This window comes from Rhincodon typus, chromosome 33, assembly GCF_021869965.1.
Source record: "Rhincodon typus isolate 14 chromosome 33, sRhiTyp1.1, whole genome shotgun sequence".
Classification (NCBI taxonomy): Eukaryota; Metazoa; Chordata; class Chondrichthyes; order Orectolobiformes; family Rhincodontidae; genus Rhincodon; species Rhincodon typus.
In genome coordinates, this window is record NC_063364.1 from 19,930,082 (window position 1) to 19,953,548 (window position 23,467).

Genomic DNA, 23,467 nt, shown 5'->3' on the forward strand with positions numbered 1-23,467 from the left:
ATATGTCACTCCTGCCACCCCAGGAATTAGTCTGGTAAACCTTTATGGCCCTTCCTGCATAGCCAGAACATCCTCTGCTAAGGAGGCTAAAATTGTGCACAGAGATCAGTTGAAGCACCGTCAAATTTAGATTTGAAATTGGTCCTGAACACTTAAAACGCTTGAATTATTAGTTAGGGTAGATCCAAACCGAGTTGAAATCTGCATCAAATCTGTGATCAAGAGACAACACAATGTGGAGCTAGAGCAATACAGCAGGCGAGGCGGCATCAGAGGTGCAGGACAGTTGACGTTTCGGGTCTGAAGAAGGGTCCCGACCCGAAATTCTGCTCCTCTGCTGCCTGGCCTGCTGTGTTCCTCCAGCTCCCCAGTGTGTTGACTCTGACTCCAGCATCTACAGTTCTTGCTATCTCTGTATTGTAATCAAATTGCTTTTCTGTGGTGTTGGTCATTCAGCATTTATTAACATGTGCCAGTGGTATTTGAAGAGAATAAATGGAATCTTTTGAGAGATAAAGTAAGCTACTCCTGTTTCTCCAGACCATTGATTATTGACGATTCATTCATTTGCAATACCTGGAAGTGAGGATGATACTTGCCATGGAATGCATCTCATAGCAAGAGTTTGTACGTGGAATCTTTAAACCTGTGCTGACTGGTGTGCTGCAGCGGCCACATGGTTGTGGCCAACCAGGAAAGCTCTCTGTTCTTCCCATCTGTCATAGGTGTATTGGAAGCATTTGACCATGTCTGAGTGTACCTTCCATGGCCAGCAGGACTTGAACCCAGAGCCTCTGGCTCGGAGAGATAGGTGTTACTGACAAGCCAGTGGACCTTCACCCAGTTATTCAGAGATAGCAAGAACTGCAGATGCTGGAGTCAGAGTCAACACAGTGTGAAGCTGTAGGAACACAGCAGGTCAAATGGATTTTTGGGTCCAGTAAATGCTGTCAACCACATAACTAGAATTCACGAATGTGTCTTACTTTACACTCATTATCTATTCATCACAAAAACCACCTGACTGCAATGCTCCACTTCTCGCCCCCCACCCCAACAATACCCAAATATGAATAACTAAAAACATCTTTCTCATGCTATAAAAGCATAATCTGACTTGACAAGCTTAATTAACAGTTCTTCCTGTGAAGTAAAATTTTGTTTTATCTAGGAGAGTAGGCCCTGAGTTTAACTCAAGGTCCCTGTTCAACAAATAAAAGAAACCTAAGGGCTGGTATTGCCAATAACTAGGTGAAGCTCTGAAGAATGGGTCCTGACCCGAAACATTGACTTTCCTGCTCCTCTGATGCATTCCAGATTGTAGTCATGTGCTGTGCAAAGAAAAGTCTGTCTGGCTGTTCGATACATCTTTTCATAGTGTTAAAGATTTCCATCATATTGCTCATCAGCCTTTTTCTTTGAAAAGGCTGGATTTTTTTTTGAGAGGTATACCCTGTCCATTTTTAAAATCACTTTTATAAGTTGATGTTAAAGTGAGAGTTTCAGTTGTTGAATTCCGCGATTGAATTTTGTAAATTGGTGTTCCAACTTGCTGGAAGTTAAAGCTGCCAAAAATGTTTTAGATGATGAAGGCAATTCTGGAAAATCATTAAAAATGTTATCATTTAAATTTCCTCTACTTTTCACATGTATGCACATTGAATGGTGGTAACAGTCTTATGGTTGACAATCTATATGTGGTTCAAACTTTTACAAAATCGCAGTATGCTTTGAATCTCGTTGGTTCCTTTTGAGCCACACCCATCAGCTCTGATTTCATTTTATTTAAATTGTGTGGACTAATGGTGAGATTAGCAGGCACTCCCTTAATGAGGTAATGTGTTGGTCCCTCAGTCAGTGCAGCATCTTCACCAAATTGTGCCATGCTGTGAAACCAGGTCCTTGGTGGAGCAGGTGGAAAGACTTTTAAGAGGGAATTCCACTGCATGGACTAGTCTGGGGGAGCCCTCCAGTATAGTCAGGTTAGAGTGTGCTACATCATCCTTGCATGCTGTGTTCTGCACAACTGGAGCAGGCAATGAGTAGATGTATTAGTTACTGAGTAAGTGGGGGAAGGGGTGTGTAACAGGAGCAGTCTTCTGAGGAAGAGGAAGCTTTGTACGTGACAGAGCTCAGCTGTGTTGTGTGTTACAAGCCTGACAGGACCTGATTGACACCTGGTTGCAGTAGATGAGAAGTGGCTGCAGCAGAACATAAAAAGGCGGCACGGTGGCTCAGTGGTTAGCACTGCTGCCTTCACAACACCAGGGATTTGAGTTTGATTCTAGCTTTGGACTGTCTGTGTGGCATCTGCACATTCTCCCCATGGCTGTGGCATTTCCTCCAGCAGTCTAAAGTGTGCAGGTTAGGTGGGTTGGCCATGCTAAATTGCCCTGTGGTGTCCAGGGATGTGCATGCTAGGTAGATTAGCCAATGGAAAATGCATGGTTATGGGGATAGGGCAGGAGAGTGGGTCTGGATGGAATGCTCTTTGGAAGGTCGGTGTGAATTCAATGGGCCGAATGGCCTGCTTCCGCACTGGAGAGATTCTATGATTCTGTTCTATTCTATGATTCCTCCCTTAGTCATACACCCTGGCGCTAATTATCTAACTGGTCCAATTAGAATTTGCATTAGGTTAGACCCAACCTTTATTGTCTGCATTTAATAATGAAACATAGATTATTTTAATGCCTATTCTGTGATGCTAATGATTAATCTTACACCCATGAACCCCCTCCTATGAGTTCAAATGTCTTATAACTATCATAGACTAAATTACAACCTAAGTCAGCACTTTGTCAGAAATAAATTGAAAGATTTAAACTTTAAATGTAGTTTTATCTTGTGTTTAGACTGTTTGTGTTAGCTTTGTGCGTGGGCTTCCTGCACTTGATTCATAGCAACATTTCACATGAGGTTTGTAAGTTAATGTCTTGTTGCAGACTTATTTAGTTATCTATTATCAGGAGCCAATGAGTTATGGATAAAGGGAGATTAGGAGGAGAGAGATGAGATTTGCAACTGATCTCTGGGTTTAGGTAATTACTTATAAATGTAATCACTGCTATACATTAATATTTTGTCTATGTACAATATTTATTTTAACCAAATTAAGTTTGTTTGTATTTTTGTGATCATGCCTTTTCTTGGTTGTGTTGTACCAATGACTTGCAGCCAGAAGCTCCTTGAGGCAATGTCATCACAGCAGCTTTAAATGATAAAGCATTGCATTTCTGTATCTGAAAGTAACTTAGCCTGTATAATTATTATGTAACCATGGACTACTTTTCTTAATTCATCGGTACTAAGTACTAAATTCCAATGTAATTGAATAAATCAACTTTTGAGGCCTGCTTCCCTTCCAGTGAATCTTAGCTCCTCAATTAAATCACCAAATGTTGAGATTTATTACTCCATGAAAGATACTCTGCAACTGGTGTGACTCTAGGACTTGCATGTGTTTCAGAACTATCATCACCAGAATCTGCTGGGGACTGTTTCACTTACTTTCAGGAAATGTAGATCTTTTAGAAATGTGATTGTTGATCTTTCTCAGTTCTTGTGTTTTACAAAATTAATATGACTTATGTCTGACTATAATTGCAAATTAATATAATTGATGCATGTAGTCAGTAAGTTAATTGACCACCCAATTTAAGATGAATCTTTGTTTTAATGATTATAGGCGCTTTATTGTCTGCTAATAAAGCCGGTGTGCAGTTGAAGAATGTGCCAATCATCCTGAGAGTTGTAGCTGTGCAATTTTACAGTTAAATCAACATAGTCAGGGGCCTAACAAAACAAAATGCGGGAAACTTCAGCAATGGTCAGGCAGCATCAGTAAAGAGACAAAGAGTCATAGAGTCATACAGCACGGAAGGAGATCCTTCAGTCCAACTCCTCCATGCTGATCAAGTTTCCCAAACTAAACTAGACCCACTTGCCTGCATTTGGTCCATGTCTCTCTAAACTATTCCTATTCGTATACCTGTCCAAATGTCGTAACTGTACTTGCATCCACACTTCCTCTGGCAGTTCATTCCATAAACTAACCACCCTCTGTCGGAGTTCCAGAGGGTCATTTTGGACTCAATGTTAACTGCATTCTCTCTACATTGATGCTGCTAGACCTGCTGAGGTTCTCCCACACTTTGTTTTTATTTCTCAGAAACTTGTTGATGTGTCAGTGGGTTTTCTGATCATGCATGACTTGTTTTCCCCCCCTTCATGCAATTGGATTGCATTGGCTGTGCATATTCTTGTGTCTCACGTAGTTTTATTGAGGCACGGTGCTATAAATAGAAGTTTAGGGACCATAAATGTTATGCAGTCATAAATAAATCCAACAGGGGAATCAGGAACAACTACTTATCTGGTCAGTGGTTAAAATAAAAAAGTCATTACCACATGAAGAGATTGAAGAAGATACTACACATGCATTTCAGTGGAAGCTAAATAAACATAAACAAATTAGGAATAGAAGGATATGTTGATGGGGTTAGATGAAGTCTAGTGGAAGGAGGCTAATGTGATGTATAAGTACCAGAATGGAACTGTTGGGTTGAATGGTCAGTTTCTGTGCTGTGAATACTCACAAAATATTTTGAATAACTGTAACTGAAGCTTTGTATAAACCGATGAAGGAAAAACAGGCCAGTTACTCCGGTGTGCCATTCCGATAGTGTCGTAGAGTAACTTCTCACGATCCTCCAATCTGGCAGTCTCCCGTGAGAGACAAAAAAACAACTTGCAAGAAAACCTTAGACCAACTGAGAAATTCCTCTAGAACTTGTGAAGATGATGAATCACAGAAGCAGAGATTTTTTTTTAACATGCTGAGTTATGATGTAGAGTGCATTGCCTAAAAGGGTGTGGAAGCAAATTCAGCAGAACCTTTTAAAGGGAAATTCAGTATATATTTTAAAAGGAAAAATTTGGAAGGCCTGTGTGGGGGAAGAGTACACAAATGGGTCTAATTGATCTTTCAAAGAGTTGGCAGAGGCATAATGAGCCAATGGTGCTATGATCAATTTCCTGAAGCCTGCATGGCAAACTCTCATTCCAGAATGGCTTCCCTGTGTTCTACACACAATTATGTTGACCAATCTCAAGAACCTATCCAGCTCTGTTTTAATGCTGAAATTTTGATTTGGGTTGAAGATAACTATTGCATTTTGCGCTATCAGAAAACACTTCAACATTGCTCAGGTAAATTGCAGTTACAATCAACTATCATTACAAACTTTAATATTCCATTCTATTATACTTTTATTGTAGTTGTGCTGCTCTTTCCCTCCGCTCTCTTCTCTCACTCCTCAATGACTATAGTAAAATGGTGCCCTCATTCTGGAGCTATCAGTCTTAGTTTGGTAGTAGTGTAGATGCCAGTTATTCAGTTATACTGCTGAGTGTGCTTTACCTTCCTAGAACGTGAACTATTCATAGGTGTCAAACATCTGTTCAAGTTTCAACTTTGGAAAAAGGTTGATGTGGCAGATTGGGAATGTTTTTTGACCCCTAGCTTTACATGAGCTGCATTATACCCTGCAATGACTGTTTTCACTCAAATTACACCATATTATTTGCTTTAATACAAACCTAAAACTGATTAGTGAACCAGCTGTGTAGTGTTAAGATTATATAGTTATTAATTTTGCATAAAGAAATGCTCGTACCTGTCATTTACTGTGAATGTCACCACATATTCTCTTGCAGAAAATTAATAGCATCTCACTGTGCTACAGAACAGGACAGATGGCAGTGCTATGATGTCATGTATCTTGTGCTATTTGCAAACATACATCTCCAGTCTAATGGTTCCACTGCTGTGGTGCTAAAATTGTACTGATATAACTTCAGTGATTGAATAACAATGCAGAATTTATATAGTAAATGTTCTGATTTACTTCTAAGTGGTGATGTATTCTCACCAACAACTGCAAAGTGGTTACAAGCGTTTTGTAAACCAGCATGTCATAAATTTTTTTATATAAGTAAAATACACTGTATATCATTTTTGAACCACTGCGTTTTCATACTTCCTCTTTAGGTAGCACTGATATTTTTGATGTAAAATAGATTATATGGTGCTTTATATTGTTAAAATTGGAACTTAGAGTAAAACGTTTGATATTTATTTTCGTGACACGTTTTCAGAAGTTAGTAAGGCTAAGTAATTTGAAACTGAGAGCATAAATTGTTAGTTGAATGTTGTTTTAAAATTGATTGCTGTAAGCTTTAGAAGCTAATAGGCAGAACTTGTGAAATGTCTTGATGAAGTCACTCACCTTCCTTACATAAAAGCCACATCACTAAATCCATTAGCTTTCTTGGGAATGAGACAGTCCAGAGATTTTACTTTCAGATTGCAACAATGCTGACTCCATTTTGTTTTTAATGGTGGTGCATTTCATCAATGAAGATTGACTTAAATAGATAACCATGAAACAGTATGAAGCTCCCCTGTATACCCTGGGAATAATCAACGTGTTCTAAAATTGATGAACTTCTTAAAAATCAGTTGCTGCTATTTACCTAGGTGTGAATAGTTCAGTAAACCAGATGTTAATTTTCAGATAAGGAGGCAGTTGATGCAATTTTATCAGGCCAATTTATTAAGCTACAAACATTATACTTAATAAATCAAGGCAATTTGCTCCTGGTTCAGATAGTTTTTGCTTCCCTACCAATGCTAGTGATAAGGTGGCTACAACAACACTTTTCTCTCCTCATGTCATCTTTAAATCTATGCCACAAATTTAGCTAAGTCAGTTCCTTCTATCCAACTTAAATCCTGTAACTTGCAGACAGGACTTTTCTAGTAGAGTGCACATCTGAAATTAGTTTTGCATCTCTCATAAGCTTATTCAAGATGCTTTTGGAAGTACATAAAAAATCATAGCACAAAAAAACATAAAAATTACAAAATGTCTAACGTCTGCATATTGTTGCAGAAGTATTGTCATCTTTAATAGTTGTGGTTGCACCCTTGAAATGGCTTCTTTCATGGTTGTAACATGTAATTTCCTTTCTATGTTGCTAGTGGATGTGCCCTATGTTTCTGTATATTTTAGTCCAGATTCTTTTTCATTCAATGTAATCAGAAAAACAGATGAATGCCAAGTCAGACCAGGAGGGCCTAAAAAGGACAATTTGGTCTGAGGTGAGTCTCAATGGAGGAGATGGAAGAAGATTCAGGAAGACAGTTCTAGAGCATTGGGGTTGAGACGGCTTAAGGCACTATCAGCAAAGAGAAATCTGGTCATCAATGTGATTTGGGCATGTCTTACCACAAGACGACAGATGCAAGGTCACTATTCTGGAATTCTCTGTTTCCCACTTTGTGGGAGGACTATCACCGGCTGGGACTGCTAATTAAAAAGTGAAAATGACCAACATTCTAAGCACAGGTAGAGATTGGCAAGGCATTAATTGCCATTGTGCTCATATTGTGAAAATAAATTTTGAAAAAAATCTAATTTCGAATAGATTTGATTTTAAAAAAGAAAAAGGCTAGTTCTTTACACCTCTGGTTTGGGATATGAAGAGACCACCATTCTTGCCTTTACTCTAAACTTCTACAAAATCCTTGAAACTTGAAGCGTTGCTCCTGGCTCCTGAAACTTGATTGTCTTGGCTGGCTACGTGTTAAATGTAATGTTTCTGGAACTTGCTTAAAACCAGCAGCTGGTTTGATTGTTTTGAGTATGTGACTATACTTGCCCAGGAAATGCAAGACTTGTAGTTTATTTAACTGACCTTATTGTGTGACCAAAGATCATACAGTTGATACAATTGTGAAAGTAGAACCTTTCACTGTTTGCTTAGGAATGTTGAATGGCAGTAGACCAACTTTTCCATGGTATTACAAACATTGTGATTCAGTAAAGGAAATATGTAAGCTCGCATTACTGATCCTGTTACAGAAAGTTATTTCAGTATCCCTTAAAGAATCTAGAAATTCTGAACTAGAAGTTAGGACAGTCAGAATCGAAAAATTAGACATCTGTTTAATTCAGTCCCTTTTGCTTAATGGTTGAGTGAGTTGATGCATTATGCAACGAAACTCTGACCTGTTTCGATCAGGAATAATTCAGTTTTGATCCCTGCTGGGCCCAGCTTTATGTAGTTTCAGCCTGGACAGCTTTGGGGGTGCTTCAGTTGGATGCGTCTATGTTAACTGGTTAAAAATCCATTCAGCCTGATATTTTTCTAAGATGGAGGAGGCTCATCATACATAATTAATATCTGTCCTGGTGCAGCATCACATAACTTAACCAATGTTACATGGAGCATTTTGCTCGTGAGGCATGTCTCCTTTGTCATGAATATTCCACTGATCCAATATAGCACAACGTAACTTTTTTTGGAGAATTGCTAGTGCGTTCTGGCTTTTAAAACAATAACTGCAGCAAATCCATGCACAACAAGATCTCAACAGAAATTCAGATGGGTCCATGTATGTTACTGAAATGAGCACTGGGCCCACTTTGTGAAAGTCTGTGCATTTGTGTCACATGCAAATGGCCATATGTGATACCTTGTCTTAGGGCACCGGCAGCTGTGGCAGCAAGCAATTTGATTGGCTGTCTGTGTGTGTGCTTGTAAACAGTAAACAGCTGTAGACATGGATCAGGGATAGACAGCTATATTAGAGAGGAAAAGATGAAGTTGACCGGACATTTTGTTGACACTCTTCCTCATTTGCAACCCATAATGCCACAAAATGACAGCAAATTCCAGCGACCTGTTGATTCATTGAGCTGTTTGAACACAGCATGCAAGAGAGAACATGGAAAAGGAATGTGCTCACAACTCTCTGCAGCAGAAATGGTCGTGGAGGCACTACTTATCCTTGGCATACTGAATTTCTCTTTTTTTGGAAATCATTAAAGCCTCATTTTGTGGTTTCATTCTTGGTAATAAGCAGGGTACCATTGACGTTGGTAATGTTCAGTCTTGCTCTTAGTTTTTGTGCTGTAGAATGGAACTTTTAAAAATGTTTTTTTGAATAGGCTGATTTGATTGATTTATTGTCATGTGTATTTTGTTACAAAATTCAGTGAGAAGTGTTGTATGGTGGCTCCATTCTCTGGCATCATCTTAAGACACAGAAAAATAAACCAAAACATGGAAATATACAGGCAGAAAAGTGAAATAAAGAAAGTATCCAACTTTACAGACCTTATTAAGTCTCCATCATGGGCCTGATTGCCAGGCATGAGTACCTATCAGGGATGATAATAACTGCTGATGCTGGAGTCAGATCTAACAGTGTGGAGCTGGAGGAGCACAGCAGGCCAGGCAGCATCAGAGGAGCAAGAAAGTTGACTTTTCAGGTCGGGACCCTTCTTCAGAAATCGCTATTGCTGTGCCACCTCCACTGGAATGAAAGTTGTCGCTATTTGGCTCCATCTCACCACTGGGTCCTCACTAATGCAGATGCCGGCGTTACTGCCAGGTACCGCACCAGCCCAAACTTGACTCCGCTGTTGCCATGAGTCTGCTTTGGGCCCACTTTGCCGATGCAGCTGCTGTTGATACTGCCAGGCCTCGTATTGGGTCTCCGCTGCTGCCTCTGTGCATCCGCACCGGGTGCGGATGCCGCTGGGAACCCAACCTGCCTCTGCAGTAGCAGCCGTGAGTCGGTGCTAGGACCACCTTGACAATGCAGAAGCTCTGGGAACCCAAACTCGCCTCTGCCGTGAGTCTGCACTGTTGGGCTCACTCATGTCTGCAGTGCTGGGCCCAGTTGCTGCTGATGCTGTCTCTGCGACCAAGCTGTCCACCTAAGAGGTATATAAAATAAAATAGAAAAAAAAGAAGGGAAGAGAGAGGAGAAAATGAAAAGGAACATAAAGAAAAGCGGAGAGAGCGGACATGCCCCGTGCTCAGAAGCCCTACTCTGCCATTTTACTGGAAGATTTCGTGAACCCTATGACAGCAGATGTCTGGTTAAGAACCTGTGATGGAGAGGTTCCAGTAGCAAGTGGCAAGGAACATACTCTTTTTGATTGATCATAACTTCATTTACTCGCACCTTCTGTCCAGAAATGTATCTAATGATCCATATTATTTATTCCATGGCATTTCATGGTAACACTTTACAAACCTTTTGTTCTCTTTTTTTTTTGTGCTTGATTTTTCTTGTAATTTTCTTTGAGCAATTTGTTTGGATGATCTGACAAATTATTTTAATAATCCTGAGTCTGTTTATGTTATCCATTTTCCAAAATTAAAGTGTAACGCTAATTTCTGTGATCTTTCCTCAGGACCTTGTGAATTGGATGCTTGTCTGTGTGCCTTGTCAAGGGTAGTAGTATCTTACATGTGATTAGGTAACAAGAACAAGAGATCCACAGATGGTGTTTGGAGCAACACTTTTATTGAGCAACAGTATGACGTGCCTTAATTTGTGTTGTAGTTGGTTATCAAAATCATAGAATCCCTGCAGTGCGGGAAGAGGCCATTTGACCCATCAGTCCTCCAAGGAGCATCCCACCCAGACCCAGCTCTCTACTTTATTCCCGTAACTCCGCATTTAGCATAGCCAATCTACCTAACCTGCACATCTTGGGATGTACCCAGTGGAACCCTATGCAGACACAGGGAGAACGTGCAAACTCCACACAAACAGTCACAAGGCTGGGATCGAACCCGGGTCACTGGAGCTGTGAAGCGGCAGTCTAACCACTGAGGCATCGTGCACTGCGCCCCCCTCACTGAAATAACACAATATTTTACTTGCCGTCCTTTCTTTTAACTTACTACAAAGACGCACTGTGCAGGGGGACACTAACTAATCTATGAAAGAATATCTAACCACAGAATATATTCAGATTCCATAGTCTTGTATTTATTTTCAACATTTTTTCAGTGTCAAGTGCTACTGCCTGTTCCTATCTCTTAAATAATTTTTAGAATCTGCCTAATAACTCTTACATAGTTTCAATTAACATTTCCGCTTATGTTGAATAGGCAGTACTTGTATCTGCCAAACCTTTGAGTAGATGGAGTTAATTTTTATGGGTGTTCAAAGAATTGCTGTTGTGCCAGTTAAGATTCCCACCCATATGTTGTGTGGCTTTACAAATACATTGTTGACTTAATTATATTTTTTAAATTGTAAGAGCAGGTTCGCTTTGCATCCTTTTCTGATGAAGGGTCTAGGCCCGAAACGTCAGCCTCTCTGCTCCTCTGATGCTGCTTGGCCTGCTGTGTTCGTCCAGCCCTGCACCTTGTTGTCTCACATTGCTACTATTTCATTTAGTGACCATTTTAGTCATGATGTATGTAATGACTGAAAATTTCCTGCTCATTATTTGAGGGTCAAACAATAGGGTAGAGACAGCTGTTTGTCAACATGACTCAGCACCTTGAAAGGCAGCCTGAACCTGTATCTTCTGGAAGGCTGCTGTACCATGTCATCAAATTTAAAAACCAACACAGGTTAAGAATTTAATAATTTTGTTTTTTTTTTTTAAAGATACAAATCCTAATGAGGAAGGACAGCTTTTTTTTTTTCCAGACAAAGTGATCGCTTCCTTGGTATCTTTCACCTTTTTAAAAAGTGATAAACTGAGGACTGATTTCTGTGTCCTTCTGGTGGCTGGTCAGTTTCCTTGGTGAAGAGAGTACATAACAAATCAAACTGAGAAGAGCACACGCCTGTGAGTGAACTTGTCTGATTTTCCATCTGTTTAAAGTAATGGACAGAAAATCAAAGCCTTCCCTTTCTTTCCAAAGTACATGGATGTCTTGTTGTCTCTCAGATCCATTTTTAGTGCAACTCCATGCTTGAATCTTGCTGCTGAGGTTTCTAGCTCTCAACAATCCTAAACAGTCACAAATGCCACTATCTGTGACTGTAACACTTGTCCTCCCTGACCTCTCTGCAGCATTTGACATAGTCTGCACTGCAACGATCTCATCCAATGCCTCTCCTGCATTGTCTACCTTGGTATGTGTCCATGCATCGTTCTACTCTAATGCACCAAAGCATTTCCAGCAAATGCTTCTTTACAAAGCCTGACTTCCTTCCTGCCTGATTTGCCCAGTTGTTTTGCACACAGGTAATCTGACAGTTTAATTCCCAGCAACAGGGAAATCATCTTAGTGAGGGAGTGGTTTTGTGTGTTTTTAAAAATAAAACTCTGAATCTATGACTTAGTTTTGCATTGCTTGTAATTTGCTTGACTGTGACTGTTGTCTAAAAAGCATTGAGTTACCCATCGAGCAGTTAGGTTAGTGTACAGACTGAATGAATATTATAGTATTATCATCACAAACCATTTAATAAATTATGATTCTGATGAAATAACCACAATAGATGTGATTTGTTATGTGACAGGAGTTCAAAATCTACAAAGTTTTGTAAGCATTGCTTTCTTACTGATGTGATATAAAATAACTCAAAGTATGTAAAACTTGATGTATTGTGGCTTCATTGCTGATTTTCTGTTTGTATCCTGCCCTTTTCCACAAATCATCAATCTGTCACTCCCTTGATTATTGACCTCCATAGGCTTCTAGTCTGTCATTGCTTCAAATTCAACTTTTCATCTTTACATTTCAATCCAGTTATGGGTTCACCTTCTTTAACTCTGTGCTGTTGTGTAGTTCATGCTCCCTTTGTCTTACCATCTTTCTTCAGCCTGTATACCGTAGATTTTTCTGTCTAAACTCTGTGACCCTTCATCTTTCTCCCTTGGATTTTGCATTTTTTTTCGTGGTTTAGACCCCTAAAAGATTTTACAGTTCAAGTTTCTCAATGAATGTAAGTTTATTTTAGCAACTGTGTCTGCTGTGACATGCTGTCTTTAGGAAAATGAAGGTGTAGAAAGAATGGGGGATGAAGAAATAAGTCACACAGAGCATTGTTTAGTTTTAACATGTAATTGAGGATATGTCGTCCATTTTTCTGATTTATAGATGGTTAAATTTGGAACTGGCGTTACTGTCTTCCCACTTGTATGGCATTTCCACTCTTCGATTCGTGGTGCTCCCTAACTTGGGTGTTCTTGTTTTTAAGATACCGTTACATAAATTGCAGACACTCAAAGTTTATTCAAAATATAAGAAAAATAGAGCTGTAAGTGATGAACAGCATTGTTGTCCTTCATTGTCCTTTGTAAGTGCAAAAAACTTGAATTGTTTTTACAATATATAATTAATGATTTTCTTTTCTTGAACATTACCTCATTTCCATTAATGCTTCTCAAAAACACCACCTTTGACTCATGAGTCGTTTCCAAATACATCTCAACTCCAGTCCTGTTTTTGTTGTTGAGCTGTGTCCCCTGACATGCTAATCTCTCGCAGAACAGTCTTTTGAATGTAAAAATCAAAAGAACTGGGGATGCTGTAAATCAGGAACATAAACAAACAGAAGTTGCTGGAAATGGTCAGCAGGTCTGGCAGCATCCGTGAAGAAAAAAATCGGAACAGTTCTGAGGAGAGGTCACTCTGATATTAACACTGATATTTTCTTCACAGATGCTGCTAGACCTGCTGAGCATTTCCAGCAACTTCTGTTTATGTTCCTGATTTACAGCATCCCCAGTTTTTTTGATTTTTATTTAGTATTTAACTCACTGCCACATCTCTTCTCGGCATGCCCATCTTGAAGAAGTTCTGCTCCTCTCTCCGACAGGATTTACGTTCCAATCCTTCTCCTTGTCCATTGACATTAATTTCACTGTCACTCTTGGTGTTTGACCAAGTATTTGCTAAAATTCATTTCCACAGCCATATCACATTCCTCAGTGACTGCCTCCGACTCAGACTCACTCCATGTGGATTCCAACTGAAGTTTCATCCCTCATGTTTTGAATCCTCCCAGGATCACCGATATCTTTGTGATGTTTAACATCCCACAGACAGCTGGTCTCACCGCATCCTGAGATCCACACTCCGTGCCATGCAGCGTCACGTGCACATTCTCAACCTTTCTGTCCAACAGCATCACAACATACTGGCTCAGGGCTGCATCACTCCGCAGTTCCACTTCATCCTCTGGCTCATTCACCGTACTAACAAAAAACTTTTTCTTTTCATTTCAGCCACCAGGGCCTACAAGATGCATCAACTCAAATATACCCCTGGCCCTCTGGAACTTTCCTCCCATTCCCTCTGACTCCATCCCCTCCCCCAACCCGACCTGTCGGGTATTCCCCATCCCTCCTAACCTTCCACTCTCCGATGCTGAATGTTCTGTACTCAGCAAAGGCCTCAGCTCTATCCTTCTGCGTCCCCACCTTAAAGAATTTTGGGTACAACATGACGTCGAACTCTTCTTCCGCCATCTTCGCCTCCGTGCTCATTCCTTTGGACAAGAGTCTTCTCCCCGTTCCACAGACCCCTTTGCCCAGTTTCAACACTCTCCCTCCACCTGGACCCCTCCCTCTGGCCTTTTATTCACACTCGATCTGTTCATTGCGAACTGTCGACATGATATTGGTTGCCTGAATTTCTCTGCCTCCCGCACCAAATCCAACCTATCTCCTTCTGAACTGACTGCACTCTGTGCGCTTAGATCTAATTTCTTCACCCAGAGGGTTGTTAATCTATGGAATTCCTTGCCCAGTGAAGTAGTTGACGCTACTTCAGTAAATGTTTTTAAAGAAAAGGTACATTTTTTTTGAACAATAAAGGAATTAAGGGTTACGGTGAGAATGCGGGTAAGTGGATCTGAGTCCACGAAAAGATCAGCCATGATCTTATTGAATGGCGGAGCAGGCTCGAAGGGCCAGACGGCCTACTCCTGCTCCTAGTTCTTATGTTCTTTAGGGATGGTGCCTTTGACAGAAACTGTTGTCCAAAAGCTTGCCCGGATGATCAGTTCTCATTGGTGATGCACAGAAATGAATCCCAGCAGATTCTGGGAGCAATATTGCAGAGATGGACTGATCTTCTGCTTGTATGCACAGTTTCCCCTCAGAAGTCACTTGATACTTGTCCTGGAGCAGATGCTAAAGCTGTTGTGCAACACTACTGTTGAGAGCACTGCACCAAGTGGAGATTGTAATCTGGATGGCTTCTTGATCCCACTTGCCAACTGAGGCACTGAGACAGCTTACTGTTAGTTTCTTGAAGGGAATTAAACGTCAACGGTGTCGTGTTATGCAAAATATGAATAAAAAACTTAAGAAGTGCAAGCTGTACAATTTGCATTTATATAGTATCTTTCATGATCTTAGGTCATTACAAAGAGTGTGAAGTTAATTTTGAAGAGTAGTCACTGTTGCAATGTGGAAAACACGACAGAACAAATATACTGTCATTTCAAGTACAGTTGAGTGTGTATGTTGGAGGGTTAAGGATGTGCTTTAATGGACTGAATAACTTTTAATGATCGTGACTTCTTGATTTCCAATGACTGATGAATTTATGTGAGATTTGAATTTCAGATCATAGACCATAGTGCTTAAGACTAATTGAGGGCAGCATTATAGTATATCATGTCAATTGATTTTACTTCATAGAGCTTCATCGGAGTGAAATAATGTCTTTTTAAGCACTCTGTAACTGATGAAGGCTTGATGTTCAGAAGGCTTTTTTGATGAAGGAGGAAATTGGTTGGTATTTCAAAACTGAAACTGTGGATGGATATAAAGCAAACATCCTTTAATTGTGGAAATGTCCAGGCATAGAATTCTGACTGATAAGACTCCTCCTTCTGAAGTGGGCTGAGAAGACTGCCAACTTTTAAGGCAGCTCTTTGTGAAAAAGAAAAGACATCTCAAAACAGATTACTGATTTGTGCAGCACGGGCCTTTATGCTCCTCGTTCATTCTACTTATTTCATCTGACACTGCCAACATATTCCCATTGGCAGAACAGTTAAGAACCAGAGGATGCTGATGAATGTTGAAAGAACTAAAGATGATATAAGGAATTTTTTTTTTACACAGCCAGTTGTTAGGGTCAGGAATGCATTGCCTGAAGGAGGATTTAATTGTGGTTTTCAAACTGTGGTCATTGCAATTCTTTTCTCCACAGGTAATTATGCAGAGCTGTGATGAGAAAACCAGGGATTTGGATTATTTGAGTTGCTGTCACTGAGAGCTGACATAATGTAGTGAATGGTCACCTGTGCTGTAATCACTTTGCGGTTCTGTTATGTCCTTCTATTCGTTTTCCCCTTATCATGCATTTTCTCAAAACATCTGACACGACCTGCACTTAAATGCAGTTTTTCCTACAGGAATTACTGGGCAATTGTTAAGTTGAGGCAGTTGTGTGACACTACACTTAACATCAGTGGATTTAGCATAGACTGGGAAATTTAATCTTGACCCAATAGATCTGGGTGGCTTCTTAATGCTAATTGCTGACTGAGCCATTGGGACAGCTTACTTGGTTTCCTGAAGGAAACCAAATGTCAAAAATGTGTAAACTGTTTTACAAAGCAAAATATGTTTGATAGAAATATTAGAAAAGTGCAAGCTCTGCAAAAGATTAAGAAGTCACATTTTGTCATGACCTGAGGACATTCGAAAGTGTGTTAGTGTGTTACATTAGTTTTGAAATGTAGTCGCTGTTGCAATTTAGGAAACATGACAGCCAATTTGTAAATCAAACTCCCACAAATGTAATTTATCAGATTATCTGTCTAGAATGTTGTCTGAAAAGAAGATGGTTAAGAGTGGACATCATGTAAGATATTTGAAGTATTATGATTATCTCGGTAAGTTTAGCTCAAAATAATAAAAGATAGAGTCAGAGAGATGTACAGCATGGAAATGGACCCTTCGGTCCAACTCGAACATGCTGACCGGATTTTCTAAATAAATCTAGTCCCATTTGCCAGCGTTTGGCCCATATCCCTGTAAACCCTTTCTATTCATATACCTTTTAAATGTTGTGATTGTACCTGCCTCCACCACTTCCTCTGGCAGCTCATTTCATCCATGAACCACCCTTTGCATGAAAAAGTTAGCCCTTAGGTCCGTTTTAAATCTTTCCCCTCTCACCTTAAACCTAGCCCTCTAGTTTTGGACTCTCCCACTCTGGGGAAAAGACTTTGTCTATTTACCCCATCCATGCCCCTCATGTTCACTCCTATGTTCACATCCAAATCATTTATATAAATGACCCAGCACCAATCACTGTGGCACATCGCTGGTCACAGGCCTCCAGTCTGAAAAACAGCCCTCCACCACCACCCTCTGTCTTCTACCTTCGAGCCAAATGGCTGTTTCTCCCTGTATTCCATGTGATCTAACCTTGCTAACCAGTCTACCTTGAGGAATCTTGTCAAATGTCTTACTGAAGTCCATCTAGATCACGTCCATCGCTCTGCCATCATCAATCCTCTTTTTGGTACTTCTTCGGAAAACTCAATCAAGGTAATGAGACATAATTTCCCACACACCAAAGTTATGTTGACTATCCCTAAATAGTCCTTGCCTTTCCAAATACATGTCAACCCAGTCCTCAGGATTCCTTCCAACAATTTGCCCACCATCGTTGTCAGGCTCAAACAAAAGTGTTGAGAAGAATTTCTTTAACCAGTGATAAATAAACACAAGTCTTGCTTTTATTTCACTTCCCTTGAAGGGTCTGTACAAATACTTAGATTTTATTTCCAATATTCTTATATATTGTTTATTCCCCACAGAACTTCAATTTTCAGAAGCTACAAGCTGTAATTAATGAACATAATGTGAATAATGGAGGCTAGATTGACTATGTAAAATATACTACATGATTGGGCTACTTGGCCAAGTAGCATTTTTAAAAATGTTTATTTGAAAGCGGTATCCCAATTTGACCTAGTCCCATTTGCCAGCATTTGGTCCATATCCCTCTAAAACCCTTCCTATTCATATATCCATCCAGATGCCTTTTAAATGTTGCAATGGTACCAGTCTCCACCACTTCCTCTGGCAGCTTGTTCCATACACGCACCACCCTCTGCATGAAACAGTTACCCCTCAGGTCCTTTTTAAATCTTTCCCCTCACACCTTAAACCTCTTCCCTCCAGTTTTGGATTTCCCCACCCTAGGAAAAAGCCCTTGGCTATTAACCCTATCCATGCCCCTCATGATTTTATAAACCTCTACTTGTTTATATATTTTTTAAATGAGTTGTTTCTCAGTTACAAAGTATTAGCAGGATTTTTATTGTTGAGTACATTATGGATTTTTGGGAGAAGAACTGAGCCTTGAGAAAATTTGATAGTCTGAATTAACTGTAAGGTATTCTGAAAAGCCGTCCATGTCACGGCCTCTCTAGGAAACGGAGATTGTCCTTATGGTGGATTAGATTAGAACAAGGATGAAAACTCTGGATATCTATCAAGCTAGCTTCTTCAAGAGTATGTATATTTGTTTCATCATCGATGTGACCTCTTCCCTCTCAGCTAACATCTGATCCTTCTCTGATGTAAAGAATCTCTCCATGGAAAAGGAAAAATTGAGGAGTTATATATAATCTTCAAAATCCCTTTCAATCCAACAGTCAATCCAATATCTTTTAATTGTGTTAATTGAAATCAGATCAAGTGCATTCTCTTGGAATATGTTCTGAAAAAGAATACCAGATAATGTCACATTTTTGGATTGGATGATCGTTTGCTGAGATGATGGCTGAGTGCAGTATTTCAGAACTGCCTCCGGCACCCAGAGATGCAATTTGCCTCCCAGTTGTCTCCAATATTTGCTGATCCTGTATACTGTAGAACGGGAGTAGGCCATTCAACCCCTCAAACTTGTCCTGTCAGTTAATTGGTGTATCGTTGATATGTATTTCTCAGATTTGTGTTGCAGTCTTGCTTAGTCACATTTTAAAATTGTTTTTCATAGAATCCGGACAGAGCCCGTTTGACCCATTGAATCCACACTAACCCTCCAAAGAGATCCCGCCCAGACCCTGAACCTGGCCCTTCCACCCTATCCGTGTTTTGGTGTAAAACTTCCAGTACCTTGTGTGGTTAATGTGTGATGACCTTTATATCCAAGGATGAGCAATTATTAATATAAACTAGAGGTAAATTGAATAATAATCTACTTTTAAAGTAATTGTAAAAGCTGTTACGGATCAGACCAAACCCCCTCAAAATATATTAAGAATATAGCCTAGACCCTAACTTTTTCTTATTCTAAAGGCAAGTGCCAGGCGTTGCTTTTTGGATGCAATTCAATTGGTCAAACTGCTAGTCTTGAAGCAAAACACACTTTATTCGTACGCTGTAGATAAATTGCAACAAAACAAAGAAGAAATTGGAATAACTTAAACTTATTGGAAAACTTAACAGAATAATAGATTATTTAGTTACTGAACAGTAACTGTTCCAATTTAGTAACGTCCCATAAATACACCCTTAGCAAAAACAAATTTTAGTAATATAGATTGCCTCACATGCAAATCTGCACTCCAGGAGGAAAAACTTCAAGAGAAGTGTGTGTGTGAGAGAGAGAGAGAGCGAGAGAAAGAGATATACTGCAGCTTCCAAACGCAGCTTCAAGAAAAAAAACTAAAACTAAAAATCCTGTTTTTTTGGGAGCTTGGCTCTGTCCATTCAGGCTGCTTCTATTGTTCCAACTTTTTTAAAAAAAAAACCCAAGGCCTCTCAAACTGTTTTCTTTCTTGGAACTGAGTAGACTGATCAGAACCTCTGTCTCAACCTCAGACAAAATACACCTCTTAAAGCCATGGTATTATCTCAAAGGCTTCCCATGGTTTTCATTGCACTTCTTCTATAATTAAGATTTTAAAAACTAACTGCATGGCAATTTGAACTTTGAATGCATGCTGGAGAATAGTACTGATATCTGTTGCTACCTAGCCCAGGCGGGCTCTTGACAAGTGATCAACATCCATTTACATTACTGTGATATCTTCAACATACTAACATGAACACTGCAAAAGTTTATGGCTAGTTACTTATAGTATCAAATTTATTTCAGAGTGATTATGACATAGGTATGACTTTGGAGCAAACCCAGCAATATAATCCCCACTACTGTCCCCAAATTTTCCTGATTTTAACTGCACCCTCAATATTGACGAGCCATCAAATAAAAACTGAAAAAAACCGACTCATCTGCAGGTGCTATAAATCAAGAACAAAAACAGAAGTTGTTGGAAAAGCTCAGCAGGTCTGACCGCACTTCTGAGGAAGGGTCACTGGATCCGAAACGTTAACTCTGATTTTTTCTTCACAGATGCTGCCAGACCTGCTGAGTTTTGCCAGCAACTTCTGTCAATGAGCAATCACCCATTGACTGTGGGTTTTGACTGTAAATGATTGTATTTGGTCTTGCTGAAAGGAGATTTGCAGGAGTTTGAGCTGGAAAGGGATTACCACTGCAGAAACAAATCTGTTGAGATTGTTGGGGTACTCGGTAATCTCAAATGATTGAAACTGCCCGGGAATATTTCTGTAAAGCAATATGCTTTTTAACATGGCTGTGGTGCCCCATTATAGTTCCATCAACTCAAAATTTCAGACCAGTAAAAGCCCATAACTTTGAGGTTGTGCTTTGGAGGTCTGCACTTCCTGTCTGTGATCTGTAACATCATAAACATGCCATATCTGTTACACAGAAGAACTTGAGTACATTTGCTTTAAGACCCAATATTACTGTATTGTTGATCATCAAGAGACCAACAAGGCAAAGGATGTTGGTACTCGAGGTTTGAAGATTTTGGTTTGAGGTTTTCTGTTTTTCCTGGAAGATCAGCTGTAGTGCAGTCAGATACTGAACAATATTCTTTCAGCTGTCTTCCTATAAAATATCGTCGTACCAGCAGTGTGACCTAGAATTGCCCTCAGAAATTCCTCCTCTGGTGCTATGGCATTTTTCCCATCCTCCGTACCAATTATTACTGCACCGTAGGCATCCCTTGCTTGAATTATGCTGCTGCAACTCAGCTCAGCAAGAAGCATTACAGCCAATTGATCAAGAATGCTTCAGTTTGTCAGTCTGGATCGGGACCTATGTCCCAAAGGAGAACGGCAAGTGTCTTGCACACTGTCACTTCATTTTTGTACTAATTTATGCTCATGAAGTGCCTACTAGATTCAATTCACTGTGTAATTTAGTTTAACATATATTTTGATTAGGTCTGGTACAATGTAAAACCGGCCTGCTGTTAAAATGTTAATAATGTTTGTCATAATTCTATTCTAGATGGAGCAAATAAAAAGGGCAAATAAACTCTTCACAAGTGATTGCATATTCCTAAGAAAAACCCTTATTATTCCAGTCATATCTGACAAAGGGTTACTATTTAATGGACTGAACTCATTGGAATCTCCTGAGAACGAATCCAGGGAATCATTCACTTTGTGTGAAGAAAGCTCTACATCTCCGAGTCCAGAGGATATTGAAAATAGACCAATTCACCCTGAGGAACTGTCTGCCAAAGACTTCTTGCAGAGACTGGATTTGCAGATTAAACTGTCAACGCAAGCAGCTGCTAAGACAATACAGGAGGATGATAATGGGTAATTATATTCTTAAATAACAGCACAGTTTATATGAGCAAATAGACTTGCAGATAATATTTTTATTGTCATTTTTATGATTATGGTGCATCACATAAACCTGTTGGTGTGGGATGATATGTGAGCTCTGCCTGAAGCTAGTCTTTGGCTTATTGTCTGCTGATGCTTCATCCTGTGCTGTTTTCTTGGCAGCTTTTATCATTGGTGGTTTACCATGGTCTTCTGCATTCATGCAGAATGTAGAGGCTGGTCCCAAGTCTACTTCAGATGGAACAAGAAACACACCCCAATTTTGGTGTTATTCTGAAGCACACACTAACCATCTATCCGATACAGCAATTCCGACCACAATCAATTTATAGATATTAGAAATAAACAATAATATATTTGACAAAAATCCAATTCCCCTTACTGAAGGAGGGATGTATTTATATTGGAGGCAGTTCAGAGGAGGTTCACTAGGTTGATACTAGAGCTGAGGGATTTGGCGTGAGAAGAGATTGAATAGTTTAGGCCTATACTCTCTGGAGTTTAGAATAGTGAGAGGAGATCTAATTGAGGTATATAGAGAATCATAGAGTCCTACAGCACGGAGACAGGCCCTTCAGCCCAAACTGGCCATGCTGACCAAAATGTCCATCCACACTAATGCTTCCCTGCCCTAGACCCATGTGCTTCTAAACCTTTACTGTCCGTGTATTCGTCCAAGTGCGTTTTAATTGTTGTTAATGTACCCTCGCCTCAACCACATCTGCTGTCAGCTCGTTCCATATGCATACCACCCTCTGTGTTTTTAAAAAAAAAAAAAAAAAAGTTGCCCCTCTGGTTCTCATTTATTCTTTCCCCTCTTACCTTAAGCTGATGCCCTCTAGTACTCGATTCCCCAACCCTGGGAGAAAGACTGAGTGCATTCACCCTATCTATGCCTCTCACGATCTTATACGCTTCTATAAGTTCCCCCCTCAGTCTCCTACGTGCTAAAGAAAAAAGTCCTAGATTGCCAACCTCTCCCTATAACTCAGTCCTTTGAGTCCTGGCAACATCCTTGTAAATTTATTCTGCATTCTTTCCAGTTTAACAATGTCCTTCCTAGAGCAAGGTGACCAAAACTGAACACAATACTCCAAGTGCAACCTCATCAACATCCTGTACAACTGCAACATAACTTCCAATTTCTATACTCAGTGCCCTGACTGATGAAGGCTAGTGTGCCAACAGCCTTCTTCACTGCCCTGTCTACCTGTGACTCCATTTTCAGAGAACTGTGCACCTGAACTTCAAGGTCCCTCTGTTCCACTACACTCCTTAAGGCCCTACCATTCACTATGAAACTCCTACCTTGATTTGACTTTCCAAAATACAACACCTCACGCTTATCTGTATTAAATTCCATTTGCCATTTCTCAGCCCACTTCCCCAGCTGATGAAGATCCTGCTGCAATTTCTGATAACCTTTCTCACTGTCCACAATACCGTCTGTTTTCGTGTCATCCACAAACTTACTAATCATGCCTTGTACATTCTCATCCAAAGCATTGATGTAGATAACAAACAGCATGGGCCCAGCACTGACCCCTGAGGCACATCACTAGTCACGGTCATCCAGTCCGACAAGCATCCTTCCACTATTATTCCCTGCTTCCGACCGTCAAGCCAATTGTGTATCCAATTTGCCAGCTCTCCCTGGATTCCATGTGATCTAACCTTCCAGAGCAGCCTACCATATGGAACCTTATCAAAGCCCTTACTGAAATCAATGTAGATTACAATTACCATCCTGCCCTCATCAACCTTCTTGGTCACTTCAACAAATTTGTTAGGCATGATCTCCCAAGCACAAAGCCATGCTGACCGCTCCTAATCAAATCCTGTCTTTACAAATACATGTATATCTTATCCTTCAGAATCTTCTGAAGTAACTTACCTACGACAGATGTTAGGCTTACTGGCCTATAATTCCCAGGTTTTTCTTTGCATCCTTCCTTGAATAAGGGCACAACTTTTGCGAC

The 23,467-nt window shown here is 40.0% G+C and overlaps 1 protein-coding gene across 4 annotated transcripts in view; it reads left to right on the plus strand.

Moving 5' to 3' along the window:
• Positions 1-23,467, plus strand: part of lysmd2 (LysM, putative peptidoglycan-binding, domain containing 2) — a 47,986-nt gene that overhangs the window by 5,263 nt on the left and 19,256 nt on the right. For all 4 annotated transcript variants that reach the window (XR_007265433.1, XR_007265432.1, XM_048616055.1 and 1 more), the window contains exon 2: positions 21,142-21,458. Coding sequence is in view for 2 of the 4 variants with exons in the window: in XM_048616055.1 (XP_048472012.1) it covers positions 21,142-21,458 (317 nt within the window). In the remaining 2 variants the exon portion in view is untranslated. The remainder of the gene's footprint in view (positions 1-21,141; positions 21,459-23,467) is intronic.